The sequence below is a fragment of the Atractosteus spatula genome, chromosome 14, assembly GCF_055471065.1.
Source record: "Atractosteus spatula isolate fAtrSpa1 chromosome 14, fAtrSpa1.hap1, whole genome shotgun sequence".
Classification (NCBI taxonomy): domain Eukaryota; kingdom Metazoa; phylum Chordata; class Actinopteri; order Semionotiformes; family Lepisosteidae; genus Atractosteus; species Atractosteus spatula.
The window spans coordinates 38,254,872-38,278,968 of record NC_142719.1 but is presented as its reverse complement, the minus strand read 5'-3'; the positions used below and the strand labels follow the sequence as shown (position 1 = coordinate 38,278,968).

The window sequence follows — 24,097 nt, the reverse complement described above, 5'->3', positions numbered from 1 at the left end:
AAACTGGGTCCATTGGCTAGTTAAATCAGGACACCTGTTGACAAAACCAGAGAATGCTTTTAACTGTATGTTTTAGGATTTTTTTAACGGTTTTTTTTTCCCAATTTGCTAGGGGGTAAATGGTAACGTGACAGTATGGTTATTACGATCATCGAAATCATCATCCTGTGCAACACAAAGTGTTGAAAATACGCTCATAGACGGAACCAGCGTACGGGACACTGAATGTCGCCAGAATTAACTGCCCGCTGCCTACAAGGATGAGGAGAGGATGGATGGGGGAAGTCAGCCTCTAATGAAAAACCTTTCATGGGGAGGTGAGGAGGCGGACGAGCTCCGGTTTCCTTGGGTAGTCACTTTGCTTGCCACCGTCCTTATCACCACTATCGTGGTCGATATTTTAGGCAACCTGTTGGTGATCATCTCTGTCTTCAGAAACAAGAAACTCAGGAAAGCAGGTAAAAATAAATTATTTTCATTTGTTGAGCTCTGAAATTTTTCCACCTTTACATTTACTGTATCGACTGCCGGAGACACGCAGACCATTAAGTCAACAGTGTATGTAGATGTGCCTGTAAGCAATTTCAATTCTTCCATATTTAAAAAATACAGTTAATATGTTTATGTTTATTTTTTTACTTATTTTGGAAGACAGAAGGGTAGATTTTTGAAAGCAATATTAAACCCATCAAGTAGTTTATTGTGACTGTCAATTTCTGAGAGCATCTTCTAGCGATACTAAATGAAGACTATCGGAATGACATTTTGAGACCATGCAGTTGTTTGTGCGATGATATTCATTTCTTTTTCGTTTTTACTGCCATGCTGTCAAATTAGACTGCGTGGTGCCTTAAAGCAAGAGAACTGTCACTGTGACTGCCTTTGCTTAAAACTGATGCCTAGAACAGAAAGACACTTTTCAAAAGAAAAATATCTTTCTGTGATGATTGGAATTAAGGGATTCTCGTGTTTGCGAATAGTTTTTGCTCGTTTAAGGAATGTAACATTTTTACTTAGAATCTATTGATTTCTTGATACATTTCTTCAGTTTGACGTGACATCTTAGAAGTAAATAGTTAATGGCACGATACTAACCCTTTGGTTGTAATCTCCCATGTTTAGAATGCTATTCATATATATTTTTTTCTGAGTAAAGAAAATAACCGAGAACAGTGCAACGCAGATTAATTGCTTGATTCATTTCAAGGCCAATTATATAATATTATATATTAATCTAAAAAGGTGGTATAATGCAAAGATTACTGAATAAAATTATAAAATAGTCTACTATATTACACATAGTTACACAACATATAATAATAGCCTTTTCAATGTTTTTGTCTTAATTATCCAAAATGTAAATATAATTGAAGTATCTATAATTTAAAAGGTCACACCAAATGAACCAGGAATGAATGGGTATTGTATGCTAGAGCTTCAATGCCATTCTAAATTAATCCAGAAAAAGTTCAATATTCCTATTTGATGTCACCAGAAAATGGGCTCTCAGCTTCTACACCATTCTGCCATGATACGTCAAACTACTATGAAAAGTACTGTTGGTTAAAGACAGTATACAGTAGCTGTCACAACTGTTTGTCCACTCTTTGATTGAGAGATTTCGATTTGACAACGTGCAGCAGGAGTTTGGCTTTATGCTGCCTTAGAAGGACAGAGCTCGAGGAAGTTCAGTCACTTGTTCAGGTTGCCATGAAGTGAGCTGCCAGCAAAGCTGAAGATTGAAACAGATTAGACCCACTGGACTGCCTGGCATTTATGAGAAAGCAAAGGTGACAAATACCACACTTTTCCAACACCTTGGTTTATATAGAGATAAAGAAGGAAAGGAACTACAACATACCTTTTTACAAACTCCGTTAATCTGCTGTTTGAAACCTCACAGTTCCTGATTGAAATATTAAATTGCTGTGAGATGCTTTACCATACAAATCTTAATCATTCTGTCCCTGATTTATTCTCTTAATATATGTGTGCTGAGCAGCAAAAAACACATCACTCTAATAATGCTTGTCTCTTTTTAGAAAAACGAAATCATGTAGTGTTTGGATAGCGATTAAATGTTTTTGGTGTCATTTTGATTAATTGATCACTCATGAAAGACCGTAATACAGTACACTCAAGTGACATTGACCATTGCGCAAAGACTAATCACCTCATTGGTGCTGAGGTGATTACACTTGAAAATCAAGAAAGACAGAAAAACAGAAAGGAATCAATATACTGTACAGTACGCTCCTGAACAAGGTAGCAATTGCTGTTGGAGCTACACCTTCAACAGAGGATCTTCAACAGAGAGATCACCAGCAGTGATCTTTAGCGATGAATAAAGTTTCTGTGTAGACCACCCAAATGGATGTCAATGAGTGTGGTGCAGACCAATATGCCAATGGTTGTGAACAACAGATAAATTGATGGTGATATTCCAGTGTGATTGATTGGACAAGATGTTTGGATTTAACAGCACTCCACTTAAAGTGATTTATAGCACATTGACAGCATGGGGGCTACTGTACACTGATCTGGTTTTCTTGTAAAAGGAGATTGTGACAGTTCAGCTGTAGATGTCCTATTGTACATTCCAGATTTTGGCCCTGTTGATCATCTGTGGGAAGATCAGAGATCTCTGTGCCATCTAGGGCAGAGAGATCAGAGAACACTCACATGGTTGCCTAGGTATTATGAGAGAAATGGGACAGAATTTCACAAGACAATATCTGCATTTAAAGGTCAACTTATAGATGAACAGCTTGTATTGCTTCTAGCAGTGCTTCTATGCTACTAGCCTGTGACTGTATTGGACCCCCAATAGATTAATCTTTCTAATGACTTGTTAATTACTATGTCATGTCCATTCCACAGAATGTCAGGGCACCCATTACCAATTTTGGAATTTTCCTGAAAACAACTGTGAATTTATTGCAGTTATACATGATAGGTTTTGATTGATGCTCAGTATATTTTCTAGAAGAAGAAAATTAGCAGTCATCTGATTAGTAAAGGAAAGATAAAATAGTTTAAATTGAACTGAATATCAGTGCTTTTTTATTTTGTTGTTGTGAGAAGTTACACAACACTACGAACTTATCTGTTATTACCCTGAAAAAGCACCTAACCATGTGCATTTAAATTTCATTCAAAGCATACTTTAGTTCTTTTTTAGTGTAGTCTGCCTGACTTGAATATTCAAATTTAAACATTTAGATTAGATGTTATATTTGAATGTAATATGTTTACATCAGGCTATGCTCAAACTAGCTCTTTCTTGAATTGTACTTTAAAGTAGTTGATCTGCACTTTCAAGAAATAGAAGAAGATCAGACTTTGTTTAATTCCCAGCTAAAAACCTTTGAAGTTTAGCTGTAGCAGTGGTAGGCAACTCTAGTGCTCACATGCTGCATTCTGCTTTTCATTCTATCTCAGATTTTAATGACTTAAATGAATTAAGTAAGTGGATAAGCAGCCAATCAGGTGCTATTTAAAGGCACCCCTAAAACCAGAAGGAACCCCTCACTGGAGGACATGAGTAATGTAACTCTTTTGTGTTGTAAAACTGGAAATACCAACATCTCTTTGCAGGTTTAGAGTTCCATGAAAAGCAACTGACATGTTGACTTTAAATAATAGCAAACAAAATAACAGCAAAAGAGATAGTTGCCTATTTGTGTCAGCATTTCATTGCTGCCATGTATATTCTTCTATTGAATAGTCTTCCATGCAGGAGAGAGATTTTCTTGTTCCCTTTCTGCTGTCTTTTTGTTATACAAAATATTGTTACGTGCCAGTAACAAACCCAGCAAACAAAACGACTGTAGTGAATAATAATAAAACAACTAAATGAATACATCCTTCACCTAACATAATGTGTCATGGTAATCTCCAAAAGAAAAGTTAAAAATAAATAAAAATCAAAATTATTTTTTGGTTACAAGATTATATTTCACTGGTCTGTTGATATACAATAGGATGATAATAGGGACAGTTGCTAGAAGAGTTTGGGTTAGACTTGACTGCAAACAGGGAAATATATATTTTACATCACTTTTACAGTAAATGTAACTATTAAATAAAAATGTTAGGAGAAAATTATAAGACATTTCACACAGTTACACAACAGATTTAGAAAGACTGAGATAGTTGTTGTTGAGCTTTTACCTTTCCCCCTCAAAATAATACAAATCACCCTCCTTTTATGTGATGTAGCCCTTTAAAGGTACAGTATTAGTTCCTAGAAAGATAACTGAAATGTGGTTCTTTTAAAGAATAATATCCTTGACCTTTGAAGAGCTCCAAACTGTAGTAAAGGAGCTCTTTCAAGAGCTTTTCAAATTAATAAATCTTTTTTTCTCTCTTAATTTGGAAAGATGTGAACAAAGACGGACTTCAAAGGACATTCAAAGAAGATAAATTTCTCTTAGGATTAGTCTTCACTGGTTTGGCTGATAAAGGGTAAACAAGATGAATAGCGTCATGAGAAATTACAAAGCTTAATTTAAAATCGCATGAAGCACCATACCGTAAAATTGAAAAGCCATCAACCTTATGGGTAAATCGAGCTGTACTGTGCCAGTTTTTGTGAAAATGAACTGTACATGTGCTGATTTGAATTGGTAAATGTTTAGGACCTAAGCTGAAAAGGAATTTGTATTTAGTGTGGCTATTAGGTTACTTAAATTTTGTCAGTAGTGTCATTCAGCTATGTGTTTGAAATGTTTTGAACTGCAAACATAAGACCTCTACTGCCTTGTCAGTGGTAATTAGTTCATTCTGAATGACATTCTGTCAACAATACTCATGTCATCTTCTGAAACGCTTAAGCACTAGTAGCAAGAAATGGCTTCACATTTTTTTTTGCCCCACCTTCTCTAAAACTTCCTTTTATCAAGCAGTGTACGAGTTATTGTAATGAAATCTAAATATATAAGTGTAAAATTACAGGTTGTACAATGTGTTGTGAAACCATAGAGACAAGAACATATTCTGAAGCAGGGAAAATGCATTGGAGAAGGGGAAAAAAAATCTATTTTTACTGTCTACTTTGACTTGAACTATGGTAATCCTTGTTCTAATTTCTACAGTTCACACATACTGTGCAATACTTTTCAAATGTTTGAAAAAAATGAATAACATTGTTTATTATTATTCAGTTTATATCCTAGGTTACTAATATAATTGTATCTCCAAAAAAATGTCTCATTTAATAAAAGTATAATAAATGAGAGATTGAGGGAATGCCCTGTGACTGATATACTTAGTGCTGAATGATAATGTATTGTTAAGATATATATATTTGAATCAGGTGAGAGATCTTAAAAAAACCTAATGTGCTTTTAAAGAAGCAACACATTTGTGATGCCGTTCCCTTCAGCTCATGTATCTGGCAAATAGACAATTTATCTAGTTGTACAGGTTTACCCATAAAATAAAGACTTTTGGCCTGCCATCACACTCACATCACACTCACACTGCCAGAAGATGGATGTAAAGATTACCGAACGTGTAGGATCATTAAAAAAATTGCAAACAAGAGGGAGGCCATTCGAGCTAATTTAGTAGCTAACTAAATTTAAATTCCATCCAGCTGTTTCTTAAAAGAGCCTGGAGTTCATACTTCCACAACCTGTTCTTAATATCCACAACACTTTTGGTAAAGTTTCAGCACTGTAAAACCTGACTATAACTTGTCCCATACGTTTGTAAAACAAGAAGAATTAATAGTTATTTTATTGTATTTTAAAGGATGTCCCCTTGAAGCCTAGAATACCTCAGAGTGTTTCTATGATTTTATATAAATATTCTATACATGTAAATTGATTAAAATCTTTCTGATATAATGACAATTGCCACACTTGTCCATAATAAAATTAAAAGGCAACATTAGTAGATTCCCTCTAGTGAACCCTTAGGTGTTGCAGGGAGATGAGTGAGAATGATTAAATGATTACATTTCCTTCAAATCAGGCTCTGGATAAATCCTTAATAATGAATGAATCAATGATTGCTGCAAATTTGCACTGACTCTTAGAAAAAGCAAGCTGGATTTGTCTGGCTGTCATTCATAATAGCAATCCTGACATGCTAAATGTAGCTCATTTCAGACACAAATCAGCTTTTTAAGTGATGTCTGAGTAAATGTGCCTCCAACAAGTAAGTAGCTCTGATATTCATGCAGCATGCAAACACATATGCTCATTTAACATGTACAGATGTATTTTAGGAAATGCAATCTGGCATTTGATGTCATTGTGAATATGTAGAGCCTTTGCAGCAAAACATGTTTTAAGAGAATACACAAATACAGAAGTTCAGTGTGCAGTCATGACTCTGTCAATCAGTGTTTGAACTCTTTCAGTTTATGACTGTTGGAGCTATACTGTAGGTGTTGACCATGCTGTTCCCTTCACTGTTTAGTTTTTACCTTGTGAATATCTCTTCCAAGCAGAATAAAATGCCTTCAGGTAAAAAAAAACAGCATTTATAGATTTAGAATTTGGAAATGGAATATTAGTTCAAGACAGGGAACTCCCATAAACATAAATAGTTTAGGCATCTGAATGTAGTTGTGTTACTGACAAGACTGATGTTTTCCCTCATGGCTTCCATACAGCTGCAACCCAATTCAAATTAATCTTTTCAAAAGACAGTGTTGTCCTTTCTGTTACAAGACTGCAGAGAATCCTTAATGGAAGTTTTAGAAGTTCTTAAAAACACATACATGACCTTTTGCACTTGTTCATGATGTTGCAAAAGACTGGTTACATTTTATTGTAAAAATACAATTCTACCTTTTAACATTGAAATCACTCAAGTGAGGGACAGGTCAAAGCACAATTGTTAGGAAACACAGGTCATGCTCAGTTATAAAGCTTTTCTATGTGTGGAATTCTGAATAGAAAGAAGCTGGTTGCTTCCTCTTCATTGCCCTTCTGAAACATCCTGTTAATTGCAGTGCCTTTCCTTACTGTAGCATGATATACCGTATAGCCATTGAGAGAAGTCTACTGTGTTTTTGGGGATAATCAGAAATTTCTACATTTGTGTCTGATATTTTGATTATATTCATGTGTGTATATAAATGTATGTCTGGGTGTACAGTACATATGTAATTCCAGAGATCACTATTTTACAAAGAGTTTACAGACTTTTCTCCACAACTAAGTAATGCAGCTCCGTCTAGCATCCTCTGTGCTTTTAATCTTCCTTTTCCCTCTTGATTAAATGTGTAGATGAAAGGTAAAATAAAGCACAAAGAGATTAACCATATGCTTCAGAAAATTCAAGTGGTTTGGATTCCTGCCCACGCACCAATGTCAGACATGTCTTGGGTTTCTTTGTGAGCAACGAAGAGTGCAGGATCCCCTAATGTTTCTTTATTTTCTTTACAGGAAATGCCTTTGTTGTCAGCCTGGCTGTAGCAGACCTCGTAGTGGCCATCTACCCCTACCCGCTGGTTCTGACGGCTATCTTCCATGACGGTTGGAGCCTGGGCTACATTCACTGCCAGATCAGCGGCTTCCTCATGGGACTGAGCGTGATTGGATCCATTTTCAACATCACCGGCATTGCAATCAATCGCTACTGCTATATCTGCCACAGCCTTAAGTATGACAAGCTCTTCTCCAACAAGAACACCATCTGCTACGTCATCCTCGTGTGGGTCCTTACTATTCTTGCCATTGTCCCAAACTGGTTTGTGGAGTCCCTGCAATATGACCCTCGGGTGTATTCCTGCACTTTTGCGCAGTCGGTCAGCTCCTTCTACACCATCACGGTGGTGGTTGTCCATTTCATCCTCCCCATCAGCATCGTGACTTACTGCTACCTCCGGATATGGATCCTGGTTATTCAAGTCCGGAGAAGAGTCAAGCCCGACAACAGGCCCAAAATCAAGCCGCACGACTTTCGTAACTTCCTCACCATGTTTGTGGTGTTCGTACTTTTTGCTGTGTGTTGGGCCCCATTGAACTTCATTGGGCTTGCAGTGGCTGTGAACCCCAGTCTAGGCCTTGCCATTCCCGAATGGCTGTTCACTGCTAGCTACTTCATGGCCTACTTCAACAGCTGCTTGAATGCTGTGGTTTATGGGGTTCTAAACCATAATTTTAGAAAGGAATACAGACGGATTGTACTAGCCATTTTTAGACTGCCTTGTTGAAAGAAAGAGCTTAACCAGGACACTGTGACAAAGAAAGCATTGTGCTAAATATAAACCACAGATGTAAGGCAATCAGAGCTCAGAAAGAGCAAGCCGGATCATGTAATAAATACAATGAATGTATATAAGAATGCGGTATTGATGTCTTCATCGGTTATATCCAATTGTCTCTTGTTTGTGTTGGCTGTTGGTGTAAAGTATATCAATGTATTATGGAAAAAGAACAAGATTTTATTTTTGGAACTGGTCACTGAGAGTTTGAAAAGTGAAGTCTTGAAGTATTTATTAAAGCTACAGTCTCATGTTAAATTTTGCATATAAACATGATTTATCGGTGCTGTTTTACAATCATTAACCACTTTGTAGTAGCTTGAATTGCAGTGTGTGAAAATAAACTGCCTGTGTGACTATTTATAACCTAATTTCCAAAGAAACAGCACACAACAGTACACCACACAGAGTGGTATGAATGTCTTCTGCATTTGGCAACACAATATATTTTAGGTTGTAGACCATACATAAGATATTATTATTATTTCCACTCTCATCCTACTCCATTAATATGAAAATGATGCTAATTTTCTCTTGGCATCGCCTGTACAGTATATTTTTTATACTTCAGAAAAGATTTGATAAATCCAAAGAAAGCTCAAATGGACCGCAGCTCTAAAATTAGCTTCAAACTTCTGCACATTATTGCTCATTTTCACATATAATGGCCATCATTGCTAGCTAAAGGATGTTAAAAAACCTTGAATGCTCCCCCCTCCTAAGTTAGTGAAGTTTAAGAGCAGATAATGGGGATTCTGATGTGATTAACTTTTCTTTTGAAAGCTAAATCCCTTCAAAATCTTTATCTTACCACTCTGCAACACATGCTTGAGCCACGTTTCTACATACTCCTGGGTTAACATTTCATATACAGGGAGACAGAACAGAGAAACACGATATAAGAGGGATATAATTCATTTCCGATTTACGGCTTAGCACCTCAGATTTGTAAGGGTAAAGCCATACATACTCTAAGCTCTTTATAGAATTAATGCATTAGATTTAGCATAGTAAATTGCAGGAACCCACCTCCCCGTACTACACATGTGTTTCTAAGGCAAATCAAATTCAGTGATGTTTTGAAATGAAAAACAGCTGAATGCTTCAAATCATAACCGTGAGAGTAAATACATTTAATAAAATAAATGAGAACTATAAACACCTAACTTTAATAACTAGAATGAAAAACTATAATGGACTTAAAAGTCTTCAAAAGACGTAACTGAGTTCTGCTGTTTTCTCCTGGGTGCAGGCTCTGTCAGTATACAAAGTATACCGTATGAGTAATGGAGGCTGCTTCACTAAATTAATTAGTTGTGCTTCATAGCAGTTCAATCAAAAGAACATTCCTTACAGGATTATTTTGTGGGAGGCTTGCTTCCATCAATATTGCTTCTAGAGCACTTGACTAAAAAGAAACTGCACACCTTGTTGAAGTACATCAAAAGTGAGAAGGGCTATAAATCTCTCTAATATGAGCTACATGTTTAACGAACTGTTCTGTTGTTATAGATTCGAAAGTATATTATATAAAAGTAAATTAATAAAATAATTAAAGTAATGTATATCTTTATATTATTTTATCGAACCTGCAGTATAGCACACTTTACCTAAATAAAATATTGTTACAGATATGATGGGGGAATTATTCATATAATATGCAGACATAGTAATGTACTTTTTCCCACAAGAACACTTGCACTCGCTAATATACATTATGTATGAAGACACTATACAGTATATGGTACTGAACATCAAATATATTTTGTATGTGAGTTTTTTGTCTTATAAAGGAGCACACATGGATTAAGTCATAATAAAGAATGTCCACTGTGAATAACAATAAAGTTGTATTTTTGTCTGTAAAATTTGTGGTTATACATATCCTCTTACCAAAAAGGAATACTGTACTTATGTAAATTCTTTCTCACTGGTTAGTAATATATTCATGCAGCTGTCTATATATAGTTGAATAAATAAGCAGCACAATTATTATTGTCTTTCCACTACCAAAACCACAAAGAGGCACTCAATCAAACTATAATAGCTACTGTATATACAGTATAACCAATATACAGTGTATAGCCAATATAAAATATCAAACACTTTGCACTTACTTTCCTTTTTCTTTTGCATGGTTTGTGAAGTGTATGTTCATGGTTTTAATAGTGCATGCATGTAAAATCATGCAGACACTAAAACACTCCAACATATATACTAATTATTAGGTCTGTAATTATGCAAAAACCAAATCTGTCCAGACATGATTTTCATACTGCATGGAATTACCATAAACTACTGAATGGTTTATTATTATTATTAGCCTATTAAGCTACTCACCAAAACAAATTCCAAATTATTTCTCTGCAAGTAAACACAGGTAAATGACACCTGAGCCTCTTATGTGTAGTTGCCTGGTTTAATAAAAGAGGAATCAGCTGGATTAAAGGAGGCTTCTTGAAGGTCTAACATACTCTGAATATGAAAAGAAACATCCCTTTATTTTTGCTTGTCCATTCATCCATTTTTAACCACTTTAACTACACAGTTGCGGCAGGGCCAGAGCCTATGCAAGGCAAGATACAGCCTGAACAAGACGCCAGTCCATCGCAGACACAGACACACCAGCGCCAAGTTTCGCAGAGCCCAATTAACCAATTATGGGAGGACAAAGAAGCACCCAAAGGAAACCCACACAAACACTGGGAGAACATCTGAACTCCAAGCAGGAGGCACCCCAGGTCCAGAATTGAACCCAGGACCCCAGCACTGCAAGGCCACTGCATCACCATCACACCCTATTAATGCGTGTATGGCTTATAGTGCAAAAATACAGCATATGGATATAGGTAATGATAAAGTTACTTTGAGTAATTTAAATTACTTTATTAGTGAGAGGGTTCATTGGACACGAGTGATACGGTTATTTTACATGTCCGAAGTCAAGCCCAGTAAAAATCAAGAAAGAAAAGTCTGAACTAAATCAGCACACCGCCATTTGTGGTCTGGGGTGTTGACAGACAGAGGTTTCTAATCGGGAAAGATGTTATTACAGCCACCCAAGCCCATCATTGATAGACTACAGTCAATCATCATGCTCCACCTTTGTGATCACTTTTCCACTGCATCCGAAATGCCAAGCTGCAACAGATGACTGATGACAACCTGACTGCACAACGTTACATTGATAAGGTCCTGGGATCTCCTGTGGGTTCAACCTGATGTGACAACATTCCAGCAGAATAACACATGTCCTCATGCTGCTCACTTAACAGGAACTTTCTTGTGAGATGCGACCGTGACTGTTATGAGACGGACTGGAACAATGTGATTGCCCAGAGACAGAATTCCACAACACATCGGAGACATACAGCTTGTACTGTTTCCAATAGCGCGAAGGCACACACATAGGCTTTTATCTTTCACAATAGGCCCCTTCTTGATCAACGATGTTGATGGCAAAAGGTCTGCGTAACTAACTGCCATGTCTGTTAAGAAAAATATATCTCTACAAATAAAGATCTTGTAATTTTCCTGAACAAACTTTGTGAATTTGTTATAGTTACAAGTGAAAAGTTATTTTTATGCTCAGTTTAAAGCCAGGTTTTCCAGGTGGCTTGAAATCAATTATTTTAAGTAAATTATTTATTAGTAATGTGACCTACATTTCACGTTCCTTCCAATAATGTGACAATTAATAAAAATGTGATAACTGATGATGGAAACAAACATGAACTATAACACTTCATATTTCATAATGATTGGTAAATCAGAGAACTAAATGCTGTATGATATATCTTAAGCAAGAATAAACTATTCTTATCAAGTTGATTTTGAAACATTGTAAATAAATTATTATCTGTTTTAAGGAGAGTAAAACAGGAGACTCCGACCCTGGCCCTGAAGAGGCCCAATCTAGTTAGTCTGGTCTCTTTCTAAAACCTGCTAATTTCTGGAACTACTGATAAACAAAGCAGGTCATCTGTTCAATTCAGAGAACTAAAGTCCTTGATGGCTGAAAATACCTGCATTTCAATCCTAAATAATTTCTAAATTACTATTTTAAATTATCTTAATTAAATATCTAAATTATTTAAATTATTAACCTGTTTATTTGACCACAGTGATATTGTTCCATATCTTTAGAAAATGGTGACTAAACCTGCTGGACGGGAGCTCTCCAGAAACAGGGGTTGGAGACCCCTGTAAAAGATGCTGTATAAGATATTTCCAGTATTTCCAGTATTTCCAGATATTTCCAAATTCGCACAATTTGTAAAGTCACACTGCATTAGACCTGTTGAGAATGTTGGTTGGTTCCACCCATCCATTTTCTTACAGTCTTTGTAGTTGGATAATTTCTAAAATTCTTGCACTGTTCAGTGTTTCAGTTTAAAAACCTAGTTAAAGTGTAATATATACAAGACCAAAAAACAGTAAACACATAAAAAGGACAATGCAAATGTGTATTTACTAATTTAATCAAATTTATCACCTTGCAAAAACCTCAGCGAATGTTTACTGGTAAAGTTTGAAACTGACTTCTAGTCCTTCTAAATATAGTATTGAGGGCTCCAAGAAACCAATGCAAAAGCTTGCTATTTAAGTCTTGTTGAAAATGGGTAGATGATTTAGACACATCACCAGCAGATCTAAACTGCCTGGGGCACAACTGTCATTTATCATAAGCCAAGCAAAGCAAGATACGCTTCACCGTATTAGAAAGCAAACCTGTGATGTGCCGCACTGTTCGGTCACAGAAACAGTTACTAAAGCCCTTGGAAATGAGGCAAGCTTCAGGAGACAGCCATATCAATAAGCAACAAGGAAATAATCTAGATTTGCCGGGGTTACCTGGTGGCCCCAATCCTCAAACTTCATGGTCAGTCAGCAGTAAATTTTAAGACCCTGCCTTAGATCACACAGATAATTGTACAGCAGAAGTGAGATGGAGCCTCATATTTAGTTCAAGATAAATACTGACCCAACCTGCTCTGACCCTACGTCTTTCAAAAGCATTTCGAGAAGAAAATGGTGAGCCAATGTCCCTGTTGACTTGAGAGAGATAAAAGCATTGTAATTGGGATGAGCACTGTACATTTGCTTCTTGCACTTGTCAAGTTCTATTTGTGTCACCCAAGATGCAGATGATACTGATGGGATGCCAGCTGAAGTGAAGGAAATAATGTGAGGCCGCCCTGATCTGTGAATTAGAGTGCAGATTCTTACATGGGAAGTGTAAATTGATGCTATCTGTCCCGGAGGGCTACGAAAAACATTTTTCAATAGTCCATGACATTAAAACAAGCATCACTGTTGAGTTTTGATGGAACTGATAGAATTCATGGACGTCGTGTGTTCACGTTCTGTGTATGATATAAAACCTCTTTCCTCATGGCTTGAAGGAAATATCAAGGATTCTGATTTTGGTTGGAAAACACCTTGGGCTCAGAGAATTCTATAAACCATTACCTGTGAGAAGTTCTTTAAAACATAGTTACTGTAACTGTTTTTGTTTCTTTAGCAGCAGTAACAATCGCTTACATGTTTATAACAAGGTTGAAAAAAACATTTACAGAAATCAGAAGAGTAAATGTGATTTACTATCACATTATCACCATCAAGTGAAAGCACTTGGAAAGATACCATACATTTTTTTCTAATTTGATTATAAAGTGATTTCAGATTTCACACCATGGAATGTTATGTTAAAATTGGATAATGCACTGGAGGTTAAAAAAAAACACAATATTGCTGATTGTGAATCAGTCTAGAAAAGACAACAGGAGGCACCCATAATTCTGATGATGAAAGGATGGATTGTGCAAGATTGGAACAAAATACCCAGACATGGTGTTGAAGCAGATAACCTGGCTTCCATCAAGAAACAGCTGGATGAGTTCCTGTAATCAATTCGCTACTAGCAACCAAATAGGTTACATGGCCTGCTGACATTTGTAACATTTCTTATGTTTTTAAGATAATGACCCAAATAATAACTTGGAAATAGTTACATAAAGATTACTCTATTTGATATATAAAATGCCTAATTTAATACATCAAACATGTTTTTACCAGTCTTAATCTGTATGTAATAGCACATATAGTACCTGTTAAAATTACACTTCAGATCTATGCATTTATGTGGAACTCTTTTCTGTTTTGAATTTTTAATTTTTACCTATTTTTAACCTTGTAGTATACAGCTACAAATCATAATACACTCAGCAATGTATTGGCACTTCAGAGGATAGGGGCCCATTTTAATATAACAAAACAGGTAATCAAGTTTGTAGCCAATGTTCCCTCTAATCTGTGCGGTTATGAAATCAGCGCACATAGGAAATTGAACTGCACACAAAAAAAAAATCATTAAAAAATATTATAATAAAACAAACACGGTCGTCAATTGAAAAATGCTAAATTGACCACAGGAGACTCTGGCAGTGAGAGGCCCAACTTGGCTGTGTGCATTATTATTGCTACTCGATAATCAATATTTATGATCTCGTAGTCTCGTACCTCACTGCTCATGCTCGCTTGACACTCGTTGAATCGCTGACCCGGTCTTTCGGATCTCTAAGTGCTTCACAACCAACAGCCTTTTCCTTTTCCGGTTTGCACAGCGTGCATCGTTGAACGCTGATATCGTAGAAACGTAGACTAATTGTTTTCACATTTTTATTACTTACTTATAAGTTTATTTTATTTAAAAAAATTGATTCACCGTGTCGAAAGAGTTGAAGGGCGTTAAGCGCAAAAGAACTGCCAAGTTCATTTAAGGTGGAATGGCTTGAGGAAATGGTAGACATTGCTACTGCGAAAAGTTATAATTTGATATATGTTCCGTTGCGACAAATTGATTCAAAAATTGGCGTTATATGTCTGTATTGTCGTGATACGCAAGTTCCAGGAGAAGTTTCTAGTGGAAAGAGGTGGGACGACGTTTGGAAACTTTACTTTTTAAAGCGTCATCTCACAAGCAAATCACATGTCGACGGTGTACAAAAACTCAAGACACCTAAATCCTTCACTACCAGCTACAGGGCTGCTGCGTGAAAGCCCAGATAAACGAAAACGTTCAAACCATGAGGAGATTATCGACAGTGTTCTGTCAGACATTAAAATGAATAACTCTTTGCTCATTAATGAACATATGGCAAACTATGTTAAAAATTTCTGAAAGTTGGCGAAGCAAAAATTACGCGTTTGAATTTTTGGAGATTGTCAACAGCATTGTTCAAAATGAAATGGTAAGGAAATAGTTTCAGCAGACTTTCATACGTTATCAGTTGATGAATGCACATATATATCTGTCAACAAATGCCTCATACTGTACTTTAAATTTAGGACTAAAAATTCTACTGTGTATAAAACTTATTTTGGTGGAATAGTGCAGCTGCAATTTAGTAGCTATGAGAATTACTAAATTAAAAAATAATTTCAGGTTTACAATTTTACATACACTCAATTTGGTGCACACAAGTTTTTGTCACTAGGGAAAAATTGCACAACTTGAAATTTATGCGCACACAGGCCGTTAAAAATTAGAGGAAACAATGTAGCAAGCTCTAATAATTTATTTCAAAAGCTTGGTTTGAAATTTAGCTTTACAATTTAAACCAGAGGTTCATTGGATATGTTCAAGCGACTTTAAATTGATTTTCTTAGATAGTAATGTGAAGTGGAAAATAGCAATCAAGAAATAAAACATGAGCTCTTTATTTTTAAGACTGTTAGAAGCCCAGGGAATATCCACATTCTTGGTAACACTTGTACCCCGCATACGCATTAGCACAGTATGTTGCTGTCTCTGAATATAGTCATCTTAAAATGGGTCTGAATTAGCAAGGATGCATCCTCAACCTCTACTGTCATCACATATTTAATCTGAAATATACAGAGTACTTGAAGACTCTTTTTACTGATCTAAATCACAATTCCCAGATCTACCAGTCTGAAGTAACACTGTGTATACAGTAACAGCACAGGCTGTAACTTAGTATTGCCTTATTCCCTCTAGTTATGTTAATTAAGATATGGGTTTTCAGAGTTAGACATTTAAATAAATCTAAGGTAAATTTCAGGCACAGAAGATACCAAGTATGAAGCTAACATTGAATAAGAACATTTTAATTATTATTAAAGGATTGTCATTCTGCTTGATTTATTCAAAGGCACTTGGAAAAGTGGACTCTGCATGCTGACTGGCCATGAAGACTTCCTTTAGACATACTGTATGTTGGAGTGGAGATTCAGCTTCTTATTGTGTTAAATCATTGCTATGGGTGCCAGCTTTGTCAGGATGATCAAAGTTAGATTATTTAATTCTGTTAGGATACAATTAATCACAAAATGGAATACAGAAACACAAAGAATTCAAGATGGGTCTTAAATTTTTCATCCACTAAGTAGAAATGATGCATGAAATATTAAATAATTCATTTAATTTTCACATTCTACAATGAACAATGTTTTTAACATATCCATATTATAGATATGGATATAGATGTTGTAAGGATAGCTCCAGAACAATAATTAATCAATGAACTATCTGAGAAAGCCCATTTTGGCTTCTATAGCTTTATTTGAATTCTTTCCCGTTGTAAACTTCACTCACCAGGTCACCAGCAACGTATACTCTTGTGGTTTGCTGCTGATGTCAACATAAAAAATGCATGTTATCATTCTCAGTAAGTAACTTGCCTGTTCCCACATGGTTAATAAACTGATGTACTGTACAGTATGTACTGTAGCTGTGTGTTAATTTTAAATGTAACCCAACGTCCCTGTTAGATTATTCATCACATGATACTCCCTTTAAAACAGTCCAAGTGAGATGATTAAGATAAGTCTAATTTGCTAAGCCATTATACATAATTTAAACAAGTGCAGCTTGAGTGCAAACACATATTGAGCATATTAAGAGATTTAAACTAAAAAACAACATTTGCATTCCTGTTGCCTTTTTGTTAGACTCCAAAAAGAAATCAGAATTTCTGAAATTGCTGAGATTGAAACGCTCAGTTTATCATCAATGACTACCTTAATAGAACATAAAATTAACACAAAGTAAATGCTCTTTATTTAAAAATGTTTCATGTTCACTGTATACACAAGAGCCCTGTATTTGTATTTATAAATAGATTTTTAAATAATACTGTATAGCACCATGAAAAACAAATTATTTATTTTGGTAAAAGACAGCCTTGATGCTCTTAGTGTTGGTAAAAAAAAGAAACTTGTCATCACAGCACAGCTTATCACAATTCAGCTTATAAAAAAAACCTCTTTTGTTCACTATAATCTGAGTAATATAATACTTGAGATACATCACACAAACATCTGTCTAGGTTCAGTGTGCCATACCAGAATCTGATTTTGTAATACATGGTCATAGCAAAACCAAAAACTGAACAACAACAGAACTTAAACAGAAATAAAAGACAATGAAATGATTGAATTCAGAGATGAAAATAACCATAATAAGAAAAGAATGTGAACTCATTAAATTCAGTAGGTGGTTTGTAATATGGTTAGAGCAGATAAAAATGTGGAAAGATTAATTAGATCCCCTTAATGCATAGTTTCTGTTTCTGTAATGTGTGCTCTGCCCATTTTACTATGGCTTGGAGTTTTGCCAAAAATATATAAAAAGTTTTCACTGATTTTAATTCCTCGGTGTGAAACTAAAGGTTTCTACAAGCTGAAAGTCTTGGCTTCATTCCCAAAATCCACGGCTATTTCTATTGCTGTAGTTATGGAGAACACGACACCAGGGATTTTTTTAAACTTGATTCTAGATAAGTGTTCCTTATTTTTCTCAGTTGTATTAATGCATTCTTTGCATGAAGATTTGAAATCTTAGACATCATATTTTTGCTTCTGCAACAGCTACACACTCTTTGAAGTTTCCATTGTATTCTTTAACCCAGATGGAAAGGAATTCCCAGGATAGTACAGTAGAATAGGAGATTACTGTAAAGAGACAAAAAAAGAGGGCAAACCAGCAAACAGAGGAGATTAATAAAGGAATATAAATCCAAAATTCTTCGTAGTCACAGAAAACTGGTCAATGCTAGTGAATGGAGAGTACCTTCACTGTAAATTTGACTGAACTTTTATGCTGCGTAAATGTCTTCTTTGAAATGAAAAGCACCGAATGGCAGGCATTCTTCACAGTAGGAATGGGTCATCACAACGTATCCTCTGATCCTTAGAATTAAGAGAAAAGAAAAAAAATAATGTTAAAAAATAACAGCAAATCAGGAGGAATTAAGGATTTGGATCCAGGAATATTAGCTTCATACTGTATAACAAAAAAAATCTTTTTACACTTATTTTAAATGGCATAGAGATGCAAGGAGTTACAGCATAGTGAAGTGAAATACAGTGAAGGTTTGAGATGAGTTTAATTTGTGACAAAAACATTTTCAGAGAACATGGAAGGTGCATCCCCTACACTGTTACAGCACATTTTACAATCTGGATTCAACCTTGGTCACCTATGCTATTACCATGAACAGATGTTTATCCCCGCACTATCAAACTATTAAACCCCCACTCTCACCTCACTTCTCACCTATGATCTGAACCTCACAGTGCCTTCTTTCTTTCTTATCAAAAACCCAAACACATATTGAAAATCTACCTCTACCAAACATGTCAAAAGCTCACTCCCCATAATTTCTATCCCTTTATTTCATTCTGTTAATGCATGTTTTTGCACATAACCTGTTACCTTTTTGCTGTTTTGCACATTGCCTGTTGTTGTTTTTTGCACATTGCCTGTTGTTGTTTTTTGCACACTGCCTGTTGTCTCTGTCTTTCTTTTGTTATACAATTGTATTGTTGTTGTTGTTGGTTTTTTTTCTTTGTACTACTTATGTCCGGGAGCTAGCTAAATAGCATTTCATTATACCATATACCTGTATATGAGTATAATGACAATAAACTTGAACTTGAACTTGAACTTATGAGTGACCATTACCAATTGTATTGGAATCATAGAAGATATTTCCACTGGTTATAGGTGTTACGTACAACAGTTATTTCTGACATACATACAGCAGGTGTCTATTTCAATACACTCGAGTCAGTTCAGAAGTAATGACTCTAGGCTAGATTTCTACCGTGGGGTCTATAAGAAATGTGCAAATACTGGAATTTATATTTTAGGTGTTGTTTTTTTTAATATATTCTTGATCGATCTTGCTCGATCAGTTATTAAATTAAATCTTTTTTTAATAGCTCTGGATTGATTGGAAAAATACATTGATTATATAAACTGAATTTATTTGTGCACATTCTTTTTTTTTTCCTTTGAGACACATGCATGGGCTTTTGGTAAGTGATACTCCATTGCTCACTTTCAATTTCACAATTTCAACATCCATCAACATTCATGAATTAAAACGACTAATAGAAGAACATCACACTGCTGGAGACCTTGAAAATAAGGAAACCACCTGAATTTACTATCAGTACATACATCTTAATTTATGTGTGAAAGCACTGCATAACAAGGCCGTTATGTAGATGTATTCTCCAGAAATTAATTTAATACACACATGACTGATTAATAGCATCTATACCATCAGCAAAAATCTTCAAGACTGTATTGAAATATGCCCAACGGACAACAAATACACAATAGTCTGAGTAAGGTGAAGGATTACCTACTTAAAGGCTTCAAAACAACGACACATCTGTTGCAAGACAGTTCTCATTTGCAGCAAGTGTACTTCACAAACGATGTACTATGTATTCATTTATATCCATCAAGACACAAAATGAATTTAAAACACTGAAAATCAATTTTGAAAAAGTCCACTTTGATCCCTTTAGAACGCACTTCATCTAGGGACGATGTGTGGCTGGTTAAATGAAAGACATAAGATAGTTTTGTGCTCTGTGCTCTAGTAACAGACACAGAATCTGCTTTTTTCTTGGTCAGAAACTAAAGGATTAGTACTGTACCTTAAAGAGAAATTCTGAATTTTAAATGATAATGCTAACTGGACTTGATCATAGTTTTAATCTTTCTCTGTATGGACATACTGTATTTTAATTTCACTCTTATCTACATATCTCTTTTATTAACATTGTATTATCAATATCTCATTAATTTCTTAAGCAATTTGGTCAACATAATCAACATGTATGTCCACAGAACAAAGACTCGATGGATTCAGAAAAAAACAGATAAGCTCTCTTATGTACCCATTGCATCCTATCTCCAAAAAACATGCATGTTCATGTAATGTTTCAAGAGAATGTTGATCAAAATATTTCCTTAAAATCCCTTCTAAACCCATTAGACTCATTGGATGTCATGGTTTGCTTAATAGGTTTCCTAACATTTTCCCCATTAATTGCTTCATTACATTCCAAACCTATTAACTGCAAAAAAGTTAATTAGACATTCAACAAATATTTCCCAATCATACAAATGTAAAACAATTTGTGAAAATGGCAGCTACTTAATTGCTAATTGTGCTAAACAGAAAGAGATAAAGGGACATGTGCCTTGAGAAAAGCACATGCAATGTTCTGAGTGCTGTTTTACTCGTAATGAGTCTGATAATTAAATTTCCCAAATGGAGAGACAGAACGGTGGGTTTACACATGACCCCCATTCATACAGTACATGAACAAACAGGGAGAGATTTGCACTTGCATGTGCAAAGCAGCAACAATTTTGTTTTCCGGTCTATTTCTTCAAATAGAGTGTCAAGGGCTTCTGAACACTTCATGCTTCCAAAACGTTGAAGGAAGCACATCTTCCTTCAGAAGTATCTGAACTTTTGGGATTGATTTCCTAGTAACCAATATTTCACACAGCTGGAGAAGTGGTGCCAGAGGACTCGCCATCCAGGTTTGACATGAGTGCGACTCTGTTGGCCACAAGTGAAAAAACCGTGACTTCAGATGAGGTGAATAAATAATAAAATACAACTGGCGATTCCAAATACCTCTGAACAAAAAGACTGCATCAAGGGTTAGATCAAGTCATACGACACTACACATGCATTTTAGTATTATTTAAAAGTTGTCCTTCACATAAACTGTATTTTAAATAAACCCAGAGGGCTACATTTCCTTTAACCTAGCCTAGAAATCTTATTGCATATGTGGGTTTCAAAAAGAAATTAAAATGGCTAGATCAGTTGTGGATTAGCAAGAAAAAGGTATGACATGCTTTTGAATTTTTGCTTGTGATCTCACCTGGAGACCCACCACTGTCCACAAGATTTACCCGGATCAAGAATACAGCTTGATTTGAATATTGCGTTTTCTGTTGGGAGACTATTAGGATTTCATTTTTATTATCAGTATTGAATACTCTTTGGTCTGCTGTGGGAATAAGGCAGATTTTTCCTCAGGCTACAAAAGAAACCGGAATGTCACTCTGTTCTGTAAAATATTGCCTATGGGCAAAATATTGGAGTATGGATTCAGACATCTTTTTTCTTTCCCTGTAATATGTCAAAAAGTAACCGGTAACCAAATCAACTATTAGATATTCATTAATATGTACAGAACTTTTTTTTTCTTAAAACATGCTCTCGCTTAGTTTGACCTTATTCTGTCACTTTGGTTCAGGACCAGATCCACTTGGCTCAATTTGACTTCAGGTCGCCACAGGAGCTGGTGATAAGAGAGCAAGCACCTGCCTTCAATAAAATGGATGTGAGTGGCCTGTATTCCACCTTCCCAGCTAATCATCTAGAAGATGACATTCCGCAGTATCACTGACAGCATCATGATATACAGTAATAAGGCTCAAAGCAGCTTGTTTGATTCTGACCTGTTACTGAACTGGAACCAGTGAGGGAGTCCAGACCAAAAGAAAATTATGAGGTATTTTACATGATTTAATTTGCTTTATGTCTCTGGAATGCAAATATTTTAGAAAATGGGTGCATAGGTAATACAAGCTGATGAAAAGGGAACTATATTTTCTGTTTTTCTTGAATTCTATTGGGCAGCAGCTTATTCTGTCCAGTGATCACTTTATAAAAATAGGATTTCCTGAGTAGATGGGAACTTTGCATACAGCTACTAGAAGCCCTCCTTATAACTCAGGATTGTTCCTTCAACTAGTATAAGATACTCTGCAGATTTTGTCTCATAACTCTAATGGAACCCTGAGGGTCCCCTATTGAAGATCAGTACACTACCTTCACCAGTTTATGCAATATCTGCTGATCATCCTGAGTTTATAACAGGCCAAAGGGATACTTTCAGAATTTCATCCAATTGGAAAAAAAAATATGTAAAATGCCAAATCTGCAAAACATTTAATGAGACATTCTTCGTTTTCATGGTTCCTTAACAATTTTCAAAGCTTTGCAATGGAGGTTTTTATAATGTTCCAACTGAACAATATAAAAGTCCTTTGGTTCTTTTAAATGCAACATAAGCTAGTGAATATTCCTACATAGTGAAAAAGATACAGGGCAGTATTCTCATTTGACTGGTGCTTTGAAAGTAATGGTTCCATCAGCACAAATTCTGTACTTCCTCTCTTCCCTTCAAAACTTCCAATTATTTTAGCCTAGAAGGCTTGCGAACTGGGTCTGGACTGTTCATCTCACAGAGGCTTCAGAATTGACTTCTCTGTATCTAGTATAGTGAGATTATCAGGTAGCAGCATGCAAGAAATGATATAATTTAAATCCTTGAGTCGGTTCCATATGCCTAATTCTTTCGGTGTTGGAGAAAATGATTCACATTGCTGTTCTTCTTTTCAAAGGCCTTGAAGATTTTATTTCTGAAAAATCGGCATAGAATGTACAAAAATTAATTTCACATGGATAAGTGTGACACAGCATGTTTCCAAAGATAGTTTCCTATACCACTGTGCTGTATCTAAAAATAAGAAAACAAAAAACACTCCCCAAATACATATACTGTACAAATGGATGGGTTGAATGTCTACGTCAAATGTTTTTTTAATTTCAGGCTGCCAGGATTGTCCAATACATATGTTTGTCAGGCATTTGAAACAAATGAGGTAACCAGGGCAAACAGAAATGTATGAATTAACATCAGTTTTCAGAGCCAATGTCAGTTTTGAGAATGAACATCAGTTAGAGCCAATTTGTTTTTGCAGTGGAATGGTGTTTTATTGACAATGACCAATCCTGATACACTACACTGTCCATTTTCTATTTCAATAAAAATAAAACTTTGAAACCTTATTAAATTCCCATTCTTCTTTGTGCTTTGCCAAAGCCCTCTTGTCTTCATAACTTTCAACATATAATCTAGTAAATGATGGTGTCCTGAGAGAGTTTGTAGGCTATGGAATTATTGTGATCTCATACAAAGACGATGCAGTGCTTTCGATTGTATTTCAAACAATGCACACTTATGCGTTTTGCAATCGGTGATGCCTATATTTAGGCATACAGTACTTTGTACATTAACACCATTCAAATGAAATGCTATAAGAACCGACATGACCACATCTTGTGCTTTTTGAACAGCTTAGGTATTCTGCATCATCCTTAGATGAAATTGAACTTTTCTGGGCTCCATGACATGCTGTTATCGATTCATTACAAATACATAATTAATCTCACAAATTTCAAATATCTCAGGGAGATTTACAGAGGCAAAACGAGACAAGGGCCTTAAGCTTTTTGAGCCTTCATCAGAATTTTCTTCTTAATGAAATACATTTCTTTAAAGTTATTATTAAATGTGGAACTAGTGAAGGAACGCTGGAGAAAGCATTTCTTTTTATGAATTATTTTTTCTTATTGCAGTACTTTTCATTTATATATTATTTATATCCTATAAAAATATCCTCTATCCTTATATAATTTAGTTAATCACTACATAAGTACAATAAACACAGCTATA

The 24,097-nt window shown here is 35.5% G+C and overlaps 1 protein-coding gene across 1 annotated transcript; it reads left to right on the top strand.

Moving 5' to 3' along the window:
* The first annotated feature begins 271 nt into the window (after positions 1–271).
* On the top strand, positions 272–10,092 carry mtnr1al (melatonin receptor type 1A like). Its single transcript, XM_088932225.1, has 2 exons — positions 272–458; positions 7,404–10,092. The coding sequence occupies exons 1-2, from the start codon at positions 272–274 to the stop codon at positions 8,171–8,173; spliced, it is 957 nt and encodes a 318-aa protein (XP_088788351.1). The 3' UTR covers positions 8,174–10,092.
* Positions 10,093–24,097: the final 14,005 nt, after the last annotated feature.